Source organism: Micromys minutus (assembly GCF_963924665.1).
Source record: "Micromys minutus genome assembly, chromosome: 9".
Taxonomy (NCBI): domain Eukaryota; kingdom Metazoa; phylum Chordata; class Mammalia; order Rodentia; family Muridae; genus Micromys; species Micromys minutus.
The window spans coordinates 30,358,030-30,381,847 of NC_137978.1; the positions used below are offsets into that span (position 1 = coordinate 30,358,030).

A 23,818-nucleotide genomic window follows, 5' to 3' on the forward strand; every position below is an offset into this window, starting at 1 on the left:
CAGGGAGAAGGGCTGCTGAAGGGGCCTTTTGATGCTCATCAGATGCAGAGCTGGGGTGGTGAGGCGGAGAGGTGCTTCAGGAGGCAGGAACGTGAACGGGAGTGCACCTGGGATAGGAGTGTGGTAAAGGTGGAGGCTGGGGAAACGTCTTATCAGCCATGTCTAGGGCAGTGGATAAGATGGGGAGCCATTGACACAGCTTTCTTTCTAGTGTTGGTGAAAGCAGGCAGAAAATCAGTCACTTGTCACCCAAGATATTGCTATACCCATACTCCTTACCATCTTTCCGATCCTCCTCTCTCCTTTCTTCTTTCCTCGCTTCTCTGCTCTCGTGCTCCATCCTTCATCCCTCTTCCCTTTGCCTTTACCTCTCTTCTTACCTTCATACTCTCTCCTTTCTCAACCACACCCCGCCTCTGCTAGCCTCTGCCCTGGAGGTCGAGAACACAAGAAACAAGACACCATGTTCATTTACAAGGAACTCAGTCTCATGATGAAAATAAATATAAGATCAATAGTGCTATATAGTCAGAACGAAGGAAGGGGTGGTATAGAGCAGAACGAAAGCAGTAACTGCTAATCATTCTGAGCACTCGTTATATCTCATTACATTAAAACGATGTCTGTCTTAGACACCTTTAAGTTCATTAACTCGCTCTCCCAGCAACAGCCCTACTGCGGGCTGCTGTTACCCTTTTCACAGATAGGAAACTGGGCCACTAAGTAAGGGTCGCTTTATAGTCTGTCCCTAATCACTGTTCTCTAAATGGCCAAGTCTGCCATATTTTGATGAAGAAAATAAGACTCAGTGATCAGTGGGGTGAATGTGTAGTTTGAACAGGTCCTACAGTTGAGCACATTCTGGGGCCAAATCCATCTGTGACGCATTCAGGCAGCTTTACGTTCTCTGGGTTCTGTACATGATACAATGAGACAAAGGGCCGTGTCAGCTCTGATGGGAAAGAGGCCTGCTGGAACATATGGCATTCTAGCTGAGTTACACAGGAAAAGTCAGTGAAGGTCAGAGGAACGATAGGTCGGCCAGAGTGCACTGCAGTGCAAAGACCAGCACTCTCAGGTGAAGGGCTCAAGAGGAGCAAGGACAGGCTGCAGAGCTGCGAAAGAGAGGTAACGGACACTCTTACAGGGAAGTGCAAGCCATGGGATGCAGCTTGAGTTTGCAGAGGCCCCAGAGGCTGTTACTTAGAAGTGTGAGACCCCTAGAGAGATGATGGAGAGCTGCGCTGTGGCAGACACAGGTGGGACACGGGCAGTAGAGAAGGACTAGGTGTGCTGGATGCTCTAGAGGTCAAGGTGGCACGATGTTGGTGATTGTGGAGCTAACTAAGGTCACAGCTCCGAGGTTTCAGAGTCTGGATTCTAACCCGCACCATCTCACTCTGGTCTGCAGCCTTTTTCCTTGTAACCAGGGATCTCTCTCCCCTCCTGACTAGCTCATGGCTTATTTGTGAGGCTTCGTGGAGAAGGCAGCCACTTATTTCTAGATAGTAAGAGGTAACTTTTAGCCGGCTGCTGTCTGAAATGGTGCAGCTTGATTCAAGGGGTCACCCTGAAAAAGGTCTCTCTTGGGAAGGCATCCCTGCTTTGCCCGATAGCTGTGACCCTCCAGTTCTGTCACACTTGTCAGAATGTGGCCCTCAGATAGCTGTCCAGTTTCAGTGTGAACTCACCTGCTGAGAGTGTGCCCCTGTTGTAAGAAGCTGTGGCTGACTTCCTGTTGACTGCCTAGTGCCATCTCCAATCCCTGTAGCTGTTTACTGAACCCCGCAAGCTTTTGTTTTCTTGGCAGAAAAACTAAGTGTTTTATGTTTGTCTTTGTTTTTTTTGTTTGTTTGTTTGTTTTTGTTTTTGTTTTTGTTTTTGAGACAGGGTCTTGTTCTGTAGCCCAGGCTGGCCACAAGCTCCTGGTCATCCTCCTGCCTCCACTGCCTTTTGTCACACTGCCCCTGTCAAAGGCTCTGCACAGCATGTCTCATTTAGTTTGTGCTTATCCTTTCTCCCTCATCTCCATTAAAAGCTCGGCTTTATGAGCATGTCCCTGGCTTACATAGAGTAAGCACTTAAGAATATTGGCCTTTCCCATGTAGCCCTCTGCCCTTCTGTGTTCCTTCTCTTAATGGATAGCGTAACAGACAGGTACATTTCCCCCCCCACTTTGTCACTTCTGCCTCTGCAGCTTCCTGATTCTAAATACCTCTTAAACCCTTTGTCTTTCCAGATCCACTCTACTCTCACAACTAAGACCTAGATGTGTGCTTGCTTTCCTGAAGCCCCCAGACCATTCTCTTGGTTATGTAGCCGGAATGACCTCTCAGAAAATAGATATGGCCCCTTACCACCACTCACCCACCCACCCCAGCCAATTCAGAGTCCCCATATTTAGGGGGTGTTCTTAGCATGTTATACGGGGACATTCAGTCTGGCTGCTGGCCTTATCTCTGAAAATAGTTTTAGTTCTTAGTAGAAGGAACTGAGCAAGCCTCATTTGCTCTCCCCCTCGGGATTTGCAAGCGTTATTCCTTATGCCTGGAATAGCCGCAGCCTCTCTACCTATCCTGTTGGGCCAGATACTGCTGCTTACAACAGATCTGCTTAAGATCTTATCCTTCAAGAAATTCTTTTTGACCTCTTAGTGTGGCTGGGTGATTCTACCATGAGTCCCATAGCACCCACAACCTGGCTCAGCTCCTTTTTCTTGAAGGATTCCTGGACCCTTAGCTATGGCAGAATGCCAGACTGGGGTTTCAGGCTTCGGGTATCAGTGAAGTCTCTTGTACTGAAGTACGAGATCGATGTCTTACTCTCTCACTGCAGTCAGGCAGACTTAAAGTACGTGTGCCGTTCCACCACACAGCCACCATTTTTAGCCTAACGATTTGAATGATTCCAGCTTGTATTTGGCTGGCTCCTCACTGGCAAGCTGTTTGGCAGGCCTGGGATTGTTTGTGTTTATTTTGTGTGATGTTGCACCCTCTGTCATGTTGGGCATATAAAAGTGGCAGAAGCCTTCAGACTCAGAGCACAGGGGGCATATTCTCTTTGATGTTAAAATTGTCCCCTACCCAATAGCAGAACTGTGAGACAGCATTGACCCTGCTTTGGAAGGATAAAAGCTGTGGAGGACAGAGCTGGGCCTTGCTCTGATGACAAGCTCCATGGTGACTGTTAAATCTTATTCAGGTCGAATGACCTTTTGCAGGGTATCCGAGCTTTCTAAATGAGCCACAGCATTGCGTTCTGGTTAATTTTTATAACTTTTTTTAATGGGACACATTAGCGCTGTTATAAACCTTGTTAATTAAGCAATAATCTCAAATGCTCCCTCGCAGAGGGACACATTCCCAGCAACTGCAGGTGATTAATAAGTTAGAGTCTAACAAAAGCCTTTTAATCAACCTGAGGGGCCATTCGGGGCTGTTACCCCAGGAGATGAAGATGATTGGAATTCTGTGGGCCCTTCCTGAGCACATTCCTCAGAGTGTGCCCTTCCTTTCCACTTCTTCTCAAGGGGCCATCACGCCCACCCTCCTGTTGTTTGCCTCTCTCTCCTGCATTTATTGTGTTGAAGACCACTGGAGAGACAGAACTTCTTACAGCATCTGAGATTTGAAACACCACTGGACACAGACAAGTATCCTAGGTTTTCCCCCAGAGGAACCTGGGATTGGAGCCATATTTGAGCCTGAACATCTCTAGACAGACTTCTCTCTGATTTAGATTAGGTCCAAGCAAGGTTTCTGGACTGTTCATATGGTCCTGACTTAGGGAAGTGGGGGATAATTGGATTTTATCAGATCACAATCTACACTGCCATAGGAAACTCTGCAGGCATGGGAACAGAGTGCTGAGGAGACCTCAGCCTCCTCACTCAGCTGGGTAGTTAGGAGCACAGGAGAAGGAGTGGGACTTAAGTGATGATCAGACCCGGGACCTTCTGGGTGCTCTGTAAGGGAAGGGATTGTAGGTAGACAGAGCAGACGGCCCTGATGGCCCTCTTCTTATCAGTCTCTATAGAGGAGTGAAGATAGATGAACTGGACACTCAGGGTGTGCAGGAGGCAGTGGAGACCAGTGAAGGCACATTTAGGTAAAACTCCTCTTTGTGGGGAGAAGAGGCAGCGCAGAGAAAGTACACTTGCGGCACACACTCCTGCAGCGTGGACAGCTAGAGGAGGGGGGCTCTGCCCGTACTTGGAGAGGCAGGAAGTGGATTCTGACCTGAGCTGCCTCTTCACTCTTGTCCCTAGGCTTCTCCTATTTGATTGGAAGGCTTAGCACAAGTTAGTCCTATAAGCTGCTGGCCTGTATCACCTCTGGGCTGACAAGACTCTGGTTATCCATCGTGATTCCTTAGAGTTGGACTTTCACTTGGTTTTCTATATGAGGAAACTTAAGACCAAAAAAGTTGTAGTTTTGACCATGGATATACACCCTACACATACCATGTCCCTTTATGTCTAAAATATATTTGAGTGGATGTGTGTGTGTGTGTGTGTGTGTGTGTGTGTGTGTATGTGTGTGTGTGTGTGTGTGTGTGCGTGCGTGTGCGTGCGTGCGTGCATGCGTGCGTACATGCTCAAGTGTACACCCAGAGGCTAGAGGTCTTGTTTATCTGGTGCCATTTACCCTATTTTTTGAGATAGGGTCTCTTTACTAAAAATCACCAATGATTCTGGGTTAGCTAACCAATGAGCCCCAGGAATCTACCTCCCAAGTGCTTGTAATTCACCATGCCTGGCTATTTTCTATGAGTTCTAGGGATGGGATGTGTGTCTTCCTGATTTAAGGCAAGACTTTACCAACTGACTTATTTCCCTGCTTGTTATATCTAGAATTTTTATGTCTTCTCAGACTTCCCTGGAAAACCATTTATTCATTCATTCAACATATATGTATGTAGTCTGTCTGTATATATGTACATATGCATGCTTGTATGCTTCTTTATCACTCACTGCACCAAGCTCTGGGAAAGTAATAGTTTCGTAAATATAAAATAATTGTAACAATCCCAAATGGGTATTATATTTTTTATTGCTTGAAAGGGGCTTACTTATGTTTACCCAACATACTTCTTGGCATCTTTATAAAAGCTACTTTAGAGTTTGTTGTCCTAAATAATGATGTAGGAATTCTAGGGTGATAATTTGGACCAAATCTTCAGGCTGGGAGACCCACTGAAAATCAGGCTCTAGTCAGGCCTTGCCGAGACTTGCTCTGCCTCACCATAGCAAATAGTAGGACCTCTCAAAGAGTATCTGTCCTAAGCCACTAAGTCACTAAGTAGTGACTAGTAAGAATGGTTTCTTCAAACACAAAAGTCTTAAGGATACAATAGTGTGGAGTGCTGTTGAAGTTCCTTATCATACCAGTACTTACCACATGCATTGCCACTTAGAATGGCAGTCAGCACAACATAGTTTACAGGCATCACTAGTAAGGCTGAGTAGTAACTCCTTAATGTTCAACATTGCCATGCCTGTGCTGGTATCTAGAGGCTTGCTTGGATACATACCCTTAAATATTGGCAAGGCTGTTTGCAATTGCAAAGCCAAGTATCCATGCACATTCAGATGCACAGTTAAAAATAAGATAAAGTCATACAGTAGAGTACCTCTCGTCAGTGAAGATGGGTGACCTTCACTGGGTGATCCGAAGCAGGATACTGCCATATTGTGTGTCCTACTGAGAACAATCAGCAAGTCAGACTAGTAGACAAACGGGCACATTTATTAAAAAGCCAAGGACAGGAAAAGAAAGTATTTAGGGACATATACTCACATGATAACATTAAGAGATTTTTTTTTTTTTTTAAAGCAAAGGGCAGATTAGGAGACTGGTTAGTACTGATGAAGGCGGGCATGCAGCATCCAGAGGATTCGGAGGAATGTGGTAATTTAAGGGTGGTTGGCTTATTTCCATCAACTATGTAGCTCTGGCTGGCCCAAACTCACAGAGATCCAACTGCCTTTGCCTCCTGAGTATTAATGATACGGACCACCACACCTTTTACCATTTTTTTAAGTATACATTTATCATGTTTAGTTCTACTTCATGGTAGGACTTTTGTTAAATAACCATGTAAGATAATGTGAGCCATTATTTGGAAGCGTGTCAGGAGGCATAGCCTCTCTTCTCCTTAAAAGACTTGTTTGCAGATTTATCATTAATCCTTGACCTTCCCATCTCTTCCTTCTGTCTAGAGTGTTTGTATGACAGAATAGCACAAGAAACGGTGGATGAAACGGAAATTGCACAGAGACTCTCCAAAGTCAACAAGTACATCTGTGAGAAAATCATGGATATCAACAAATCTTGTAAAAATGAAGAACGAAGGGAAGCGAAATACAATTTGCAATAAACTTTGAATTTTTTTCATAAGGCCTTGCATTTTCTTTGTGTGGTGTATGCGTTTCGGGTGATGGTGCCATCCAAATAAACTATAGCAGAAATGGCTGTGTCTGGGCAGGGGGACCTTTCCGGCACTGAGGTCAGTCAGTGTCTTATTCTGAACTTGGACTTCTTACTTCAAAGAAGGCAATGGATTCGCTGAGACTCAGCATGAGGCTCAGCACCAGCATCATGCCCTCGCCAGTGATATCATGGAATGGGAAAAACACTTCTTGCAAAGCTGTAAAACATCAGAGTAGCCTGTCGGGACCACAGTATGAACTGTTATTTTTACCATCCGAGGACATCTATCTCTGCTCTTCTATTTTGTTCTATAATAAAATTTCATTAATTCTTGATGTAGATAGTTGTTCTCATTTTTTTATATAAAATTAAATGTGTGGTAGAGGTAACTAGTGTTGAATGTGGCCTGCAAAGCCTTCTCTAGGGAAAAAAAACCTTCAGGTGAAGGAGAGAGACCCCTTAAGAGCCATGGTTCCTGAAATAGCTCTGAGGAACAGTCTCAAATCATATTACACTCTCCAACTTGTATGGATGAGTCTTGGACCACTCAGCTTTTCCAAGATGATCTGTGATTAGTATCTGGAAGATGCAAATAATCAGCTTCCCTGATTTATTTCAGCCTATCTCTGTTAAAAAAAAAGGGGGGGGGGACTGGGAGCCTAATAATGTTGCAAGCTGTAGTACGGAGTTGCATCCAGAAAATGGGCTATGTCTGCGGCTATCAGTGTGTTCGTCTCTCTTTTGCTTCAGGTTACATAATCATTAGCCTCCTTTATTCGGCTGCTGGAACGTGCAGTCTCCAGCAGATGGTTTTTGGCCAACCACCTTCCATCGTCCTGTGGACTTGAACTTTTCCTTGTGCAATGCCAATAAAGTAAGTGTGGCATTTGAGAAAGGGCAAGGGCTTTGGACAAATGCTTCTAGGTTCTAAGCCTGGCTCTCCTGCTTGCTTTGGCATTAGCATAACTTCCTTGTGCCTCTTCTTTCTGTTCCATAAAAGGAGAATACCTGCCTCGCAGAGTTGCTTTAAGGATTAAAGATAAAATATATAAAGAGCTCAATAAATGTCAGCAATTGTTAACTACCTTTTTTTTTTTATGTTGGACTTTTAAATGCTGGTGGAAAACTTTGATCTGTAGTTCTTAAAACTCTTTTAATTTGATCTATAAACAAAAGCTCAAAGTTGAATCTCAAATACTGAGACCCTGTATTTCAGTAAATCCAGTAATCCTCTGTAATATAATAATGAATCTAATAATCCATTGTGAGCCAGTGTATGCTCAGTGTGGTATATATAGACAAGACTTTTCTTCTGTAGTATTTTCCTACTCTGTAAAAGCGGCTGTGTGGTCTTAGTGCAAAGGCATAACTTTTCAAAGTCCTTATAAGTAGATTGAAGAAATCAGGCAATGTGGAGGAATGATAGAAACTGCTTACATGTTAAATGGATTAACTCATTAACTGAGGTAAGTTTGTGATTGGTGTTCAGTCAGTTCTTGTTAAGATATGTTGACTTTTCAGCTAGGCATGGTAGCCCACACCTGTCACCACAGTACTTGGGAGATGAGGTAGTCCTGGGCCACCTGCCTAGGGGTGGCTCCACCCACAGTGGGCTGAGCCCCTCCTACATTAATAGTCAATCATAAAACATCCCCACAGGCTCTCCTACAAGAATATCTGAAGGAGACATTTTCTCAGTTGACAATCTCTCTCCTCAGATGACCCTAGCTTGTGTCAATTTGACAAACCATTAGCCAGCACAGTAAGTTTGAGGTTAAAAACCAAACAAAATAAAAGATATGTTTACTTTTATAGCATTAGGCAGCTGGGGCCTAAGTGATACAAAATGCCTGAGAGGGGAACTGTTGACCTCATCCCATTTCTCCCTAAGCAGCATGAAGACACCCAAAGGCTCTGTGTGTTCCTCAAAGACTAATCCACCACTGCCCCTCCCCCACCTGGTGCTTGTTAATTCAGTGAGGGAGCCTGTGGTGAGCACTTTGGGTAACTAATGCATATGCTGGGTACCACAGGACTGTGCTGGACTGGGTCCTGCATTGAAGTCTTTGTTTTACTACTGTGTGTATGTGTGTGTTTTACTGGACTCTAATAACAATACCTAATTCAGAATTGTGAAAAGGGGAATCTAAATACTACCTAAAAGGGTTTTTTTTTTTTTTTTTTTTTTTTTTTTGTAAATCCATCTTCCCATCTACCGTTCCCCATAGACTTTGTTTGAAATGCTTCATCTCTAGCTGATAGTGATGTTCAGAAAGGTGCTGGAAACTTCATCAGATGATGCCTAAATAGCAGAGGTTGGTCATTGGAGGCAAGCCTTCGAAGCTTATACCCAACCCCCAGTTCCTATTGGGTGATAGCCTCTAGCACATGCTCCCACCATAATTTGTGCCCCTCCCTCATGCCTTCCCCACTATAGTGAACAGAATTCATCTGCAATCATAGACCCAAAATGAGTCCTTAATCTATTGTCATAGTTTTTGTCAACTTGACACAAACCTAGACGTACTTGGGAAGAAGGAAGAGGAACTGCCTCCCAGAGACTGGCCAGCTGGCATGCCTATGGCTCATTGCTTTGATTACTGATTGTTGTGGAAGGGCTAAGCCAGCTGCAGACAGTGCCATCCTTAGGTGGCTGGCCCTGGACTGTGTAACAAGTATCGCGGAGCCTGAGTCTGGAAGTGAGCCGTTATGCAGTATTCCTCCGTGGTCTCTGCTTCAGTTTCTCTATCCAGACTCCTGCTTTGGCATCCCTTAATGAAGTCCTTGCCTACACAATCTGCTTATAGTAAGAATGGTTTAGCACAGCAACAGCAACAGAAACCTAATTAGGACATCCCTAACACACACACACACACACACACACACACACACACACACACACACACACACACACACACACACACTGGAGGGGTGGCAATCATCTTTAGCATATAAGGCATAAAGAAGTGGATACAACATGGAAATGTTTTTCAGAGCAGGGCAGAGAAGCAGGGGCAGGGGTGTACTAGTTACACTGACTGGAATGGTTTTGAGTGCCTGGAATATTCCTGGTACCTTAAACACTCACGAATGAAATGGGCTCAGAAAAGGTTGAGTAATGTCTTGCCTAAGGAGGTAAAGCTGGCAACATAAGTAGATACAGCTCCTAGGAAAAGATGGGAGGAGGGGAGACATGGAGCCAGAAGCTCAAGGGCCAGCTGGCCTGAAGGTGGCATCTTAATAGCAAAAGCAAGAGAGATTCTGCTCTAAACCCAAATAAGGTCAAAGGAGAGAACCAACTCCTGAAAGTTCTCCTTTCCTCTCTCAATAAATGAGTAAATAGATAAATAAATCAAATATAATGTCTTTCCTGAAAGATAAGTGGACCGTTACAGCGGCTCTGAATCTAGTCATGTGATCTCAGAGTGTGAAGGAGTAGTTCAGCCTCAGTTATCCATAGTAATCATTCTTATTGATTCAAGCCACTGGGAGATATTGGCGATAATTACATCAAAATAATTTATTTCATTTAAACACTTATATAAAGCTCAAGGGTTTGCTGTATAGTTGAGAATCTTAAGACTATGCCAAGGTAATTAAAGTATAGTTCCTTAGACTTTGAAGAGACTGATTCAATAAGCCCAAGACAAAGTAAGAATGTGTACCATAACACAAGCAACAAAACTACATTGAAACTCATTAGGTATATACACAAAAGAAGAATTTAGTGTTTTCTGAGTAAACAGAAACCTCCATGGGTCCCTTTAAATCACCTATTGAGTCTATTGCTATTGAGTCACTTTCTGCCCCAATAACTGGGGACTTTCCCTAGAACCTTGGTTAGAGTTATTGTCCACATTCCCAGAATTCTGTTTGGTTGGGGACCATTCTGAAGGTGGCTTTCCACCTAGGTACTAGTGATCTCTCCCAAGCTTTCTTTTCCTTACTTTCTTTCTTTTCTTTGTTTTTATGTCCTTTCTTTTTTTCCCCCAGGGGTAAGAGTGTTCTAGACAGGGTTTCTCCAAGTAGCCATGCTATCCTGGAACTCCCTCTGTAGACCAGGCTGGTCTACACTTGCAGATAATCACCTGGGATGTCCGTGTGGGAATTCAAGGCAGAAGTGCTGGGATTAAAGGTGTGGTCCATTGCCTCCCCTGCATCTCTCCTTAGCCTCTACAGTTGGATTCCTTTGATTCTTGTGCTGGGATAGTGTGTCTTATTGGGCAGGACTGGCCACACAGAGTTAACAGAACCTGAGTCAATCTCCAGAAGTTGTGGTCCCAGATTCCTTCAAGTGAAACAGGAAGGTGGAACTCAGTGTATTTCTGGCCAAAGGAACGTATGAGGAAGACCATTTCCCTCCTGCCCTAGTTTGTTTCTTGGGTGCACTTCTACCTTGTGATTTTTTTTAATTATAAGGAAATAAAAATAACTTTATAGACTTTTTTTTCAAAGTAGGGGAAACATTTTAAACAGCACTGCTGGAATTATAGTGTGCACTTTGTCCAAGGATGTATTTTACACACAGGACCAGTTTTGCACTTATCTCTGCACATTTAACACGGCCATTTTTGTGTTGTTCCCTGGCATGCAAAACCATCAACTCTAACATCCACAGAATGGGTGGACAGAAAGCTATAGCTAGGTAAACCATCTGGTTAGTTGTTCAAATCCTTACAGCTGGGTTAACCTGCAGATAGTCCTGGCTACAAAGGGCTTCGCAGCCTGTTCCCACCTAGCCTAGCAGTACCAGGAACTTGTATCAGATAGCAGATGCATCCAAGTTCACATCTCAGCTCTACACCTTACTACCATGCTGAAAGCCAGGCACTTCCACTTAAGATTGGCTTCTTGACTGTACCGTGAAGTAAACAGTATCTAATTTCTGAGCTCTTTAGAAGCCTGGGTGGCTAAATGACCATCAAAGACAAGGTTGCTATTCATCATCTCCTTTCCTGCCCTCTGCCTACTCCTACTCATTTACCCTCTCCTGTCTCTAACCACAGCCCCTAGTGCTGAGTTCCAACCCCTTTTATTTGTTTTTGGCTCCTTGGATATCTAATGCAAGGTATGCATCTGTTGGGACCTGGGATGCAGGCTGACTCTTTCCATACTTCTAACTCCACCCATCAACTTCAGTCCCTGTCTCCTGGCCCATTCATAGCTCCTTGGAATTTTAGATCATTTATAAATAAAACTCGATGGAACTGTTAGTATTGACATTCCCTTTAAACTCTCATTTGTTTTCTTAGTGTGGTTTCTCCTCAGCCAAAAGGAATGCCAGTTGCATTATTCTTTATGCTTGTAATGGGTGTAACCACTTTTTACATTTTTCTCTCCCAACTTAGTTGGCAAAAAAATGTGTTTTATTATATTTTCATGTTTATTATTGAAACTTAAATCATTCCAGAATTGTGTTTCTTCTTTATAGAAAAGAAAAACTTTTTTAAACCGTGACCATGTTTAGTAGATTCTATTTCCTTGTCTTCTCGTTTGTTTCCTATGACCATAAAAGGTGTGCTTTGGTAGCCACAAATACACACAGCAAAAGACTTCTCTCATCTTTTATTATGGAGAGACTGGCCAGTGTTAGCCAGGACTCTTTACGAGGTCATGGAACCTACAGGCCAAAGATGATCTTACAAATGTCCCCTAGATGTCCTCTGCACCATAACACTCGTTAGCATGGCTCCACACCTTGACATAGGAGCCATTTTTCAACTCAACAGTTCATGTGAGTCCAGCATTGAAATGTTTCTCACTTGAGGTAAAACTTCCCTGAGGTTTCTAATTGGCCAAATCATCTCTTTATAGTCACAAATGTTGCTTCTACTGATGGTTCTCTACAGTGTTCAATACGACATTATTGCCATATGAAATATGACATATTTCACCAGCCAACCCATAGTTCCAATGCTATTCTACCAGGTCTCACTGTTTGGTGAGAATGGGAACACTGGGTTTAGAACATCCTATATTATATCACTGAATCTTGACCTTTTTAGTATGTGACCTTGAACATGTCCTTAGCCTATCTTAGCTTCATATTACAGTTCGGTTTCTGTTGCTGGGATCAAACATTGGTGAAAACCAACTTGGGGAGAAAAATGTTTATTTCAGCTTACAGGTTATAAACTATAATGGCAGTGAGCTAGGGCAGGGGCTCATGGAAGGAACCTGGAAATGGGAGCTAAAGTACATACTATGGAAGGATGTGTCTATGTGTGCATATAAATTACCCAGAACCACCTACCCAGGAAAGGCATAGCCCACAATGGGCTGGGCTCTCTCATATCAATCATTTTTCAATGTTCTCTTTTAGAGATGGGGATATCTGCCTCACATGATTGTGTCAAAAATGCTGTGAGGAAAACCCTTACTTTGCAGCATTCTGGTTCGTTAGAACTCTGAGCACTATGGCTGCTCTTTCAGAACGTACTTCCAAAGACAGGACTCAGGGATGGATTCTGGGTTCTAGGAAGCACCTGATCCATAGGGCATTATCACCCCTTATTCTGAGAATTTGAATCAACATCTTCAGAAATAAGATTGCCTCATACTGGACTAGGTAGAGAACTTATAGAATAAGGTAAGAGTCAGGATGTGTTTGGAGACAACATCATCCCTTTCTCTTCCCACTTCTGGGCCACTGTCTTTGTCCCTGAAGTTCTCCATGCTGCATCAGAAACAGTGTGAGTTTTGAAGCCAGAGTAACACCCTTGCTCTGGATACAGCCTTGACTTTGATATGTGTTTACTCTTAGACAAAGCTGGGTAAGTTTCCTTGCTGTCAGTGTGGTTACTGACCTGCTATTGTACCATCCAGACAGTCCCAGCCCTGGTAGATGTGGAGTCTTTTTGTTCCCTTATGCTGGCCCCTTTTATCATAACAGCTGTTCAGTTCCACTCCTACCCCAAGTCATGTAGATTTTTGGAATACATTTCTTAAATGAAATTCAGGGCTTTGCATTCATCCCATCACATTTCATGCTGTTGGTTGCAGTCCAACATTCCAGCTGGTTGAGGTCTTCTTTTCCAGTTTTGTTTAAGTTACAAAAGAAAACCCCAAAGAGAGCCAAAACCTAAAAAGAGAATCCAGCCACTATCCCAAGAGCCAAACCCAAGTTTGTGACCACCCTTTCTCCTCGCACTTCTGCCTCCATGCTCTTCTCACAAGTGCAGGCACCAACCCTAAACCCCCGGCATGCTATGCTGTGGCCTGGTTTGCATAGCCACCATCTTACTACCCTTTCTGGCAAGGTCCAATGTTACTTCTTAAGTCATTGTGTGGTTTGTGGTTTTCAGTTTCTTGCTATTAGGAATTTCTGCCTGGGCTATCTTTTATGATTGTTTCCCTTCTGCTGATTTCCTTTTCTTGGTAGAATAAATTCCAAGGAGTGAAATAATTGGGTTAAAAGCCAAGAGCATCTTTAAATTCCTCCCCATGCGTCACTGTATTGCCTCCCAAAGGACTCAGCCATATTTTAAGCAGAGTGAGCGGACATGCAGACATGCATGTGCCATTTCCCAAGAGTGTTGCCGTCTTTGGAATATTTAGTTTGGCAAATTTGTGTACTACATAGATGCAGTTTCAATTTCTCCCTTTTGTGGGATGCAGAAATCTGACCCTTTGCATCCTTACCAAGTTATTCACTGTCATTTAAAGTCAATGTTTTCCTCCACTAGAGACCCCTGTAATTCTCACTAACAAACATTCTTGGAAGTATTTCAAAAGTTCTAACATTATCTCTCTCTCTCTCTCTCTCTCTCTCTCTCTCTCTCTCTCTCTCTCTCTCTCTGTGTGTGTGTGTGTGTGTGTGTGTGTGTGTGTGTATCTATTTTAGATAAAAAGAAGGTTATCACACACCTAATAATCACCCACCCCCTGCATACTTGTTGGGAGCACAAAATGAAGACATAGAACAGGAATCTCCTAGAAGAGGCTGGCTGGGGTGGGGGTTGCAGGTGCCGCCCTCCTCCCCAAATCCAAGCCAAATGACTCTCCTATTTCTGACTTCTCCTCTTACCAGATACCAAGCTATCTGGGGAGACTCCTCTAACTCTGGGGCTCTGCACAGTGATGCTAATTTTCTGACTTAGTTTTCTCCTCCGTGAGCAACTCCAGTCACAACTCACCCAATGTCTGCTCGCAGGATTTGGTGAATTCCTAGTGAAAATACCTAGGCGAAGTAAGACCTCAGGTAGGGCCTATGAGGTGTGGTGTCTTGGGCACTCTGCAGTATGCACGTGACCTCACCCCACACATGCATCCCCAACAAACAAAGAAGTGTTCTTCTCTAACTGCTTATCTGCCTTCACTCTGCCTCGTCCAGAAGTGTCTTAACCCAGAACTTTCATGACAAGATGGTTGGCTCTCCCTAGTCACAAAAATTATGTCTTTCATCTGTGTCCTCTGTGACCTCTGCTTGGCAACCATGAGGTCTTGTGAAGGTGACTTTTCAGCCTGCATTGAAGGCCCCTTCTCCAACTCTGTTCCAGCCTCAAACTCCCTGTCTCTGTATGTTCATCTCTCTCGCTGACCTTTAAGCCATTTAAGGTAGGGTACCATGTGTTTGTATTCAGGTTTCCTGGTCTTCTCACAGACTCTATGGGATGAATAACGTTGAGCTCTCCCTAGAAGCAAGCCTGTAAGAAACTGAGCACTGACACAGTTCTGTCTGCTGAGGGCATATACCCTGGAGAGTCAGAAATGCCCTTCATGGGCAGAGAGTACAGTGACGTCATCCTGGTCTTGTTCTCACAAGTCGAAATTTGGTAGACTTCATTAGGACAAGGAAGAAAGAGGAGGTTGAATTGCTGAATTTGTGAACTCTGACCCTTCTCTCTTGTGTTTACTCTGGGCTCTCTCAGTCCACAGCTCTGGGACCTTGGGCAGGTTGCTTCTTTGATTTGGAACTCAGTATTCTTTCTATACAAGGCCCTTTCTGGGCAACTCTTGGTTACATAAAACAACTGACCTGGGGGGTAAGTGTGAACCATCCATGGCCCTACCTTGGGGGCTTCTCGGTGGCACTTTTGCTAGTTCAGTCAGCTCTCTGGACCTGAGATTTGTCCTCCACAAGAAACAGATTTCTTAGCTTCAGGAGAGTGAATAAAAAGTTCACACTTGGGGATGTTGCCTAAAGCACTGTGCACTCGGGGGCAGGCAGATGAGTATTCATCAATTACACTCCTCCCTGTGGGGTGACAGAAGCAGGGAATGCCAAACCCTTGGCTGGAAGCAGCATATGCTACCTGTGTGGGACTTGGAACTGATGGCTTCCTTTCTGTGAATCTCGGTTATAACACACAGGACTGTTGCAGCCGATAGAGGCAGTCGTAGACCTAACAGCATCCTGGGATCCACAGAGCACTCCAGGGAGCACCCAAGGAGTCCTCCATCTCTGGTTAGAAAGCAAATTCAAGCCTTTAATTCTTACTTGCCTTCCTGAACTAGCAGGAAGCCCCTAGTCTGGACTTGGAGAGGCCCTCAGCTGGAGGAGGCTGGAGCTCATTTTTCCAATGAGCCTTTTAAGTTATTTTCACTTTGCTGACTCACACTTTTCTTAGTTAAGGAGCTTTGGGAGATGGTTCTAGGCCATTTAAGCAGAAAGCCTCATTGGCTGCAATCTCTGAGAAAGGGAGAGATTTAACGCTGTGTGGCCTAGACTGTGGCTTCCTCACTTTTTCTAGGGTGCAGGTAGGGGGTTTGGAGTGTTTCTATCTTTCAGAGAGCTTAGCCTATGTGCTTGCTAGTCTATGTCAACTTGACACATGCTAGAGTTATTTGAAAGAAGGGAATCTTAACTGGGAAAAATACCTCCATAAGATATGGCTGTAAGGCTTTTTCTCTGAATATGTGATGGGAACAAGCCAGTAAGCAATAAGCAGCGTCTCTCCATGGCCTCTGCATCAGCTTCTGTCTCCAGATTCCTTCCTGTGTGTGTTCTTGTCCTGGATTCCTTCAATGACAGGCTATAATGTGAAAGTGTAAGCCAAATAAACCTTTTCTTCCCTGAAGTTGCTTTGATCATGGTGTTTGATAATAACTGTAGTAAGCCTAACTAAGACAATCCAGGACCAAATAAAGCCAACCTTTCCAGAGTTAGGAAAAACAAACAAATAAAACCACAAAATGATTTGGTTTGATGGAATGGATTACCTGAGTTTTAAATTAGGCTTCTGATGTGCCTGTCTGCCTGTCTACCTGCCTTCCTTTCCTTTCTTCTTTCTCTTTCTTCTCCTCTCCTTTCTTCTTTCTCTTTCCTTTCTTTTCCTTTCCTTTCTCCTTTCTCATCCTCTTTCTCTTTCCCATCCTCTTTCTCTTTCCTCTCCTCTCATTTCCTCTCTTTTCCTTTTCTTTCTTCTTTCTCTTTCATTGTCCTTAGACAGCCACCAGGCACATGCCAAGACCTTGTCCATACCTTCTTCCCAGCACAGGGTCAGGTTAGTTCGTTACGTTTCTTACGGCCCACAGCTAAGATTCTGTGTGTTCGATAATAATGACTATGTTTCGTTTGGGGCATTCTTGTCTATTTATTCTGATGAAAGCACAGTAGTCAAAGAGAGGTAGGACACTTTCTTTCCTATCTCAGGGTCAGACAGGTAATACATGAGAGGGCAAGGATTCAAATCCAAGTCCTGAGTACCAGTCCACTGTTTCCCTCAGCATAGCCTGGGTCCAGCTAGCAGTCAGTAGTACACACCATAGTTCTGCTGCTCTGAACAGACTCAAAGACATGTTCTCTTCCCTCACGGACTCCAACGGTGCTCACAGCCATCTTGAACTCCTTCTCCTGTGTAGACCAGGCTGGCCTCAATTCACAGAAGCCTACTTGCCTCCTTGTGCCGGTTTGGGGGCAGCCCTTAATGGGCAGCATAAGGAAGACAGCAAAAAGACTGTAATTTTTCAGTAACTTAAGGCAAATACACAGAAAGAAGAAAGAAGAAACAACCCACCGGATCCACACAAGTGCCAGCCCTGCACACACTTACCCCTCTCTGTACCTGAAGTACAAACCAGGCCTGAAGCTCAGTTTCAGTTTCACAGGGGGACGACTGCTTCCTCCTCACTCAAGGTCTCTAGGGAGGACTAAATCACATCAGTCAACGGCATTTGTGTGAAGTACCAAAGGACTGTAAACAGTTGCTGTCCCCTTCTGTGCTTTTCCCTTTCTGACTCAGATGTTTGGCATCTACAATAACAGAAACAGTTCCTAATTGATCTCCGAACCCTAGCCTGAGCTCAGGAGCTTCGACTGGCTGAGTCAACGCCCTAAGGGTGCAGCACTCAGCCTCCGAACCTCCTCCTCTCACCTTCCAACACCTAGGCTTAAAGGGTTGCTTGGCTTGAGCAGGAGCTATTTATCTCACCTAGGACACATAAACCCATTGTCAAATGTATTTTCAGATGCTTAGGAGAGAGTGCTTTGAAACATAGTCCTCAACCCTGGCCACAAAGAATGTTACAGGGACCAGAGCTTCCCCTGCCCCACTTCCTCTCCCCTCTGGCTCCTTTGCTAGCCATGCCCATGAACTGAGTTTTCTCACCTGCTTTGCTGGGGCCGTGTGCAAATGCAATGTAAGTGACCTAACTTGGTTAAGGACACCTTTAAACTGAGTCCTTCCACATCCATATCCGACTCTCTGAGATTGCCTTTACTCCCAATATAAAGATGGAGATTCAGAGGCCAGTGAGGCTCCAATGAGCAGGGCAGGAGCAAATCTGATCTGGTGGGCTGAGCTGTCTCCATGGACTTTAGAGGCAAGGCTGCACCCAGAAACTGTGTTAGCAACAGGATGCATTGATTCCCCACCTTTCGATCCACTAGTGTGGCAGAGGCAGCTAGAGAAGCTGCCATTAGGAGCTTCCTTTGTATTTTGGATGTGTAGTCTCTAATTAGACTTTGCCTTAATTGCAAGATTTCCATGTACCCCGTGACTGCTGTGTGCCCTGTCTGGGGATAAACATCCCTCAAGTGAGAAGCAAATTGTGGCTGTTGCCTTGGCCCTGTCATCCTGTTGGCTTCCTCTTCCACAGTTCCTCTGGGGACTTAGCTCAGCCTTCCACTGCTAAAGTGCTTTGGGGCCCACATTTTAATCAAAAGTGTACCTGCCTCTAGGATTAAAAGAGAGAGAAAGAGAGTATGGATTCAGCTCAAAAATGATTAAATTTAATAACCAAAAGACCAGGAAAAAGGCTGCTTTGCTGCACATAATTTCACCAGCTATTTCTTCTGTCACGTGGCCATATTCTATATGCTGTATGGGGACACTTTATTAAAAATGCCATTTATTTTAACAGCAGCAATAAGAGAAACACACACCTTCCCCTTCTTTCTCCCCACTGTGTTAAAGGCATTTGTGGTTATTAAATTACTCTTGAGCAGAGGAATGCCTGTCTCCAAATTTACTCTGAAGCATTTCAATAAAATAATCTCAAATGTTTATTCACTCAGCAAATACTCACCCAAAGCCATTCTGGGCCTAGTCTCTAGCCAGCACTTGGATAAGGAGGTAAAACAGGCCAAGCTCCTTCCTGCATCCTTTTAGCTCCTAGAGCGTGGGACAGGGCAGGCAATGAAAGCAGAGCCTGGGGCCTGGCCTGTCTCTTCAAGGAGCCAGTGGAGGAATGAATGAATGAATGAATGAATGAATGAATGAATGAATGAATGAATATATGAGGGAATGGGTAGATCTAGAAAGATTAGCATACACTTGTATCTCAAGGTTGGAGTAGCAGTTGAATGAAGCCCCCAGGGGATATGAGAAATATTAACAGTTCTCTTTGAGTGGTCTGAGGGCACTGACCAGTTTCTGGGCAATTCCTCTGGACAGACAATAGGCAAAGAGAAGAGGGAGGGCAGAGATCCAGGGTCACACAGCTTTCCTAAAAGTGTCCACAAGCTGTCACCACTCTTGTTTGTTTTACCTCAGCTCCCCAGCTAAAACACAAGAAAACAAAGTACTTCCAGAGCGCGGGGGAGGTTCAGAGGTGGGATAACGGTGAGGTGACTGTCTAGCTCACTGGTCCTTCAGCCACACAAGTTCAGTGTGGAAGCAGAGGCAGCTGAGAGGCCAAGCTTCAGAGGTGAACCGAGTTAGGGCTGTAATGGCCACCTTAGGAGCTGCACTTGGCTGTGAGACGTTAGCAAGGGTTATTGACATTGACCATGGCGGCCCATAGATAGAAGGGAACGCCATTGTGGTGGAGGCACTGTGGAGCGCTGTGTAGCAGGATTTGTGTTCCAGGACTCTTTGCCCGAACATGAATTCCGTTGTTTGAAACACTGTCCATTCAGATGCAGTTCTCAAATCTACAGAATCAGAAATCAACCTGACAGGTGATCTTTATAATAAGCAAACAACGGCCTATGGAGCAAGAGGTCCCAGCATGTGCTGTCTTACCGCTGAGACGCCATCTCCATCCCTCTGAAGACATCAGCTTTTAGTTCTGAGTAAAGGCCAGGCTTCCACACAATCAGGAATGGGACCTCTGCTCTTCCACCTGTTGCTCAGCTTGTGATCCGGGAACAGTGATGGCATCTGTCCTCAAGTGCCGAGCCAATCAGCCAGTTATGCAGGGACCTGAGCAAGCTTGGTGTACCGGAAAGGCTGCTCAGATCCCAGGAAATATGGCCACCAGGCAGGCCCTGTGTTAGGATGGGCACAGGGTCTTACAGCTCAGATTTCCTCAAACCCTTGACAAGGTTGAGGCTCTTGATGCTAGGGAGCCTCCAGTGTTCCCTTGATCTAGCTCATGTGCTTGGTCTCTATACCAGGGTTTGGTCTCTAGAAAAACCTTGTCCTTCCAGAACTCAGGTGTCTCTCATCCTGAGCCCCTTATGTTCCAGCCTTTCCCAAAAAGAGCGTGGGTCCCCTCTGCTGACACCTGCCAACCCAACCGATCTCCAACCTTTCCATGTTGAATGAATCACCCAAAGCTCCAGCTGCTGTCCAGAACATTCTAACATTCTCCCATGCTCCTCCTGTTTGAAGCATAGTTGTCTCTGAGAATTGCTTGCCCTCCTTCAGTACCCGACTATTCCCACTGTGAGAAACACCCAATCTGGAAGTCATCCTGAGTCCCAGGCTGACCCAAGTGCGCCTTCTCCGGCACCTTATGGATCTATCATTGGTCACTTTAGTGAATTCCATTTATGTTTTGTTGTTGTTTGTTTGTCCGTCTGTTTTGTTGGAGACGAGGTATTACCATATAGCCCTGGCTGGCCTGGAAGTAAAGGAGATCCACCTGCCTCTGCTTCCTGGGTGCTGGGATAAGGCATGTGCCATCACACTTAGGTTTCTCTTTGATTTTGCAATTGTCTTGCCTACCAGACCAAGACAAGAACTTGGTTCTTCTGAAGGACAGTCTACCTTGTTCCCTATGGTCCTTGGCCCAGCATAGAACCTGAAACAAGGACAGCAGTGGGAGCCAGTGCTCAGCTTCCGTCTCCCAGTCACAGGACACTGCCTGTCAAGCACTGCAGGCAGGCTCAGATGGGGCCAGGGAGATGGGATAGAGTTGACTTCCTTCCCTTCAGGCTTCCAGGGTGCTGCCACCTCCCCTGAGGCTGCTGTCTTGGTGCCTTTCTTGTGCACTCCTATTTTAACCCCATTCATGGGGGCCACAGCCACGTTAATTGGATGGAGCAGACACTGACAAGGTCAATTTGACAATTTCATTAATCTTTTATTAAACACGAGCCCTGAGCTCCAGCCAAGCTTGTCTGTGAGCTGTCCCCAAAACGTGCCTGGCATACTCCTGTCGTGTATGCTTCTGCGGGGCCAGACATGACTGTCCTGGTGATGCAGGCTGTGACAGAGTGCTTCCCAGGTGCTGGATTTGATGCAGAGGAAAGCTTTCAGTCTCTTGGGCCACCTGGTATATGATTAGTGTGCCCCGTGGTTATTATCAAGATTATGGTGGTGGGGGAGGTGATGATGATGAAGTCACAGTAACCTTGACAATTAGAAATAAAACCCTTTTCTTTGTTTGCTGAGAATGAGATTGAGCCGTGGAGAAGGGTTCTTCCCTGGGGGGGGGGGGGGGAGGATTAAGAGCAGCTAACAGTGGAGCTAGCAGGCTAGAATGGACCAAATTGGGTTTCAGAGGGAACAATGGAGAAGCATATGATAAACAGCATGTCCATCACATGATACATACACAACACAAGTTGTTAGAAGTGAAGGGGCAGGGAAGGGAAGGAAAGGGAAGGAAAGGGAAGGGAAGGGAAGGGAAGGGAAAAGACAGAGATCTGGAAAGCAGATGTAAGCTGATGCCTCTGTAAGAACCTTGAGGACAGTAGTAGATGCCTTTCTGTTTGAGAGGAAGACTTTGAATTAGACAGGAGCTCTCAGAATTCAGAGAGAAGGAGAGAGACAGGAGAACTCCAAGAGGAGGCCAGGGTGACTATGACAGGGAGAGAGAGAGGACATGATGAAGCTGGAAGACCAGGTGAGACCAGGGCTCAGGAGCCTTGGGAGCGCAGGAGGGAATTTCAAGGAGCTGGAAGCATCCCTTGAAAGTGCTTCTGGGTATGTTATAGAGGACTGATGGGACAGTGCTGGTCCAGCATGCTGGCGACAGGAAGTAAGACTCTCTGAGAAACTGTGGGAGGGTGAGGGATAAGAGCAGAGAGGACAGGGACAGAGGGCCCATGGGATTTCAGGCAAAGGAAAGGCTGTCTTTGGAGCTGTGCAGGGGGAAGGGAGCGAGTCCCATATCAGACCCAGACAACAGTGAGCACCAGTGTTTGCTCGCCCCACCCCCAGAGGAAGCAGCTGTTAGGATCAGCCCATTCCTGGGCTGTGTGCAGCTCTTAATTATCGGGGGCAGGTAGGTTGTCAAATTAGACCCTTGCTGATACAGCCATGCCCAGTGCTTATCTCCAGAGCTGTAAGCAGACAGGCTGCCTTTAACACTGTAGGTTAATGGATCCCCTGGCAAGGAAAAGAGCCCAGGGACCCACTGACTCACAACATGGGGATTTACAGGCTCACCCTCAAGGACCTAAGAAGCCATCAATGCCCTTGGCCAGATTTCTGCAATGTCACTCAAGGTCTGAGCTACTCACCTCAGCTCCCCCGCTTTGCTGATGCCTGCTTTCTGCTAAACTTGTTCTTCCCCAGAAGTAGACTACTGAGTAGCCAGACCCTGAGATATGCAGATGATGGGTTGCCAATGAAGGATCTTCAGGTAGAGGTGAGCGGAGATGGAAGCCAGTGATACTTAGAGCTAGAAGAGCCCATCCCAAAGAGGAGAGATGGGATACTCTGAGAGCCTGTTCTTTGGGGAAGCCTTCATTAAGGAGATGACCTCAGCACTGGGTGTTAGACTATGCGAAGGGGCTCTTTGGGCAGGCCAGAAGTGGTGAGCTTTGGACATCTCTTGATGATCAGTTCTGTGTCGTGATTCCCTCATCATTATTAGCATTATTATTGTGGTTGTTGTTGTCTGTTTATGAGATCTGTTAATTGATCATGAGAGTTGAGAGAAACCGCCTTCCTCATGTTTGAATCTAACTGGGGCAGAATCTAGAGAAGGGTTCTCCAAACTCCTTCCCTCCTTATTGAAAGAGGAGAGCAAAGGAAAGCGAGTGCATGGAGACATAGAAGTTCAATGCTTAAATTCAATCTGATTAGTCTCTCTGCTTCTGGAAAAAGACAAACAAACAAACGAACAAAAGGCAGGCTCACCGCTGCCTCAGGACACAGACGTGTGCAGCCTCTGCTACTGGCTGGCTCTCTCTGTGTACCAGGCAGTTCACATGCCAGCCTCCTCCCTTATGCCCACCCTCCCCACTGTACCATGCCATCTGCACCTTCTGCTCCTGCACTTCCCAGGGTGGCCACAGGTAGTCCCCACCCCACCCTCAGGCCTTGCTCCTGTGGCTTTCTCTGCTTGGAGGATCTGTTTCATACAGGGGCCCCTTTGGCGGCGTTGTAGCTATGATAGCAAGACTTCTCTGGGAGAATTTAGGTGTTCAGAGCCAGGCATAGGGCAGCTGAGTCTCGGTTCCCTCCACTTGACATGAGCAGCCATCTTCCCCTCCTGCATCCAGGTAGGTGGGCTTCATTTCTTCAGTTCCCTGATGATGAGCTTATAGGGCTCATATGGAGGAAATAAAGGGTCAGCAGCCCAGCCAGCTGCCTTTGAGACCTGAACCCTGGATTCCCTACTGAGGCTCTGTGCCACATTGGAGAGCTAATAATCTCCAATCTTCTGGTTCTTCCTCCCTATATCCGGCTTCCTGATAGGAACTGCTTTGTAGCAGGAACTAATCTGGTTGTCCTTTGAAGGTCTTCGAAGAATGCCCGGCAGAGAGCAAGTGTCCACACTAAGGGGCTAATCATTACCATTGCCTTTTAATTTGAAAATAATAAAGT

General features: G+C 45.4%; 2 protein-coding genes across 3 annotated transcripts in view; both read left to right on the forward strand.

The window, feature by feature from the left end:
• The window catches only part of BEND5 (BEN domain containing 5), a gene marked incomplete at both ends in the record, with an annotated part of 44,985 nt that extends 38,607 nt beyond the window's left edge, over positions 1-6,378 (forward strand). The window contains one exon of the mRNA XM_080921983.1: positions 6,221-6,378. Coding sequence (XP_080778109.1) covers positions 6,221-6,378 — 158 coding nt within the window. The remainder of the gene's footprint in view (positions 1-6,220) is intronic.
• The window catches only part of AGBL4 (AGBL carboxypeptidase 4), a gene marked incomplete at both ends in the record, with an annotated part of 1,110,674 nt that overhangs the window by 913,295 nt on the left and 173,561 nt on the right, over positions 1-23,818 (forward strand). The gene's annotated exons all lie outside the window — the stretch shown is intronic.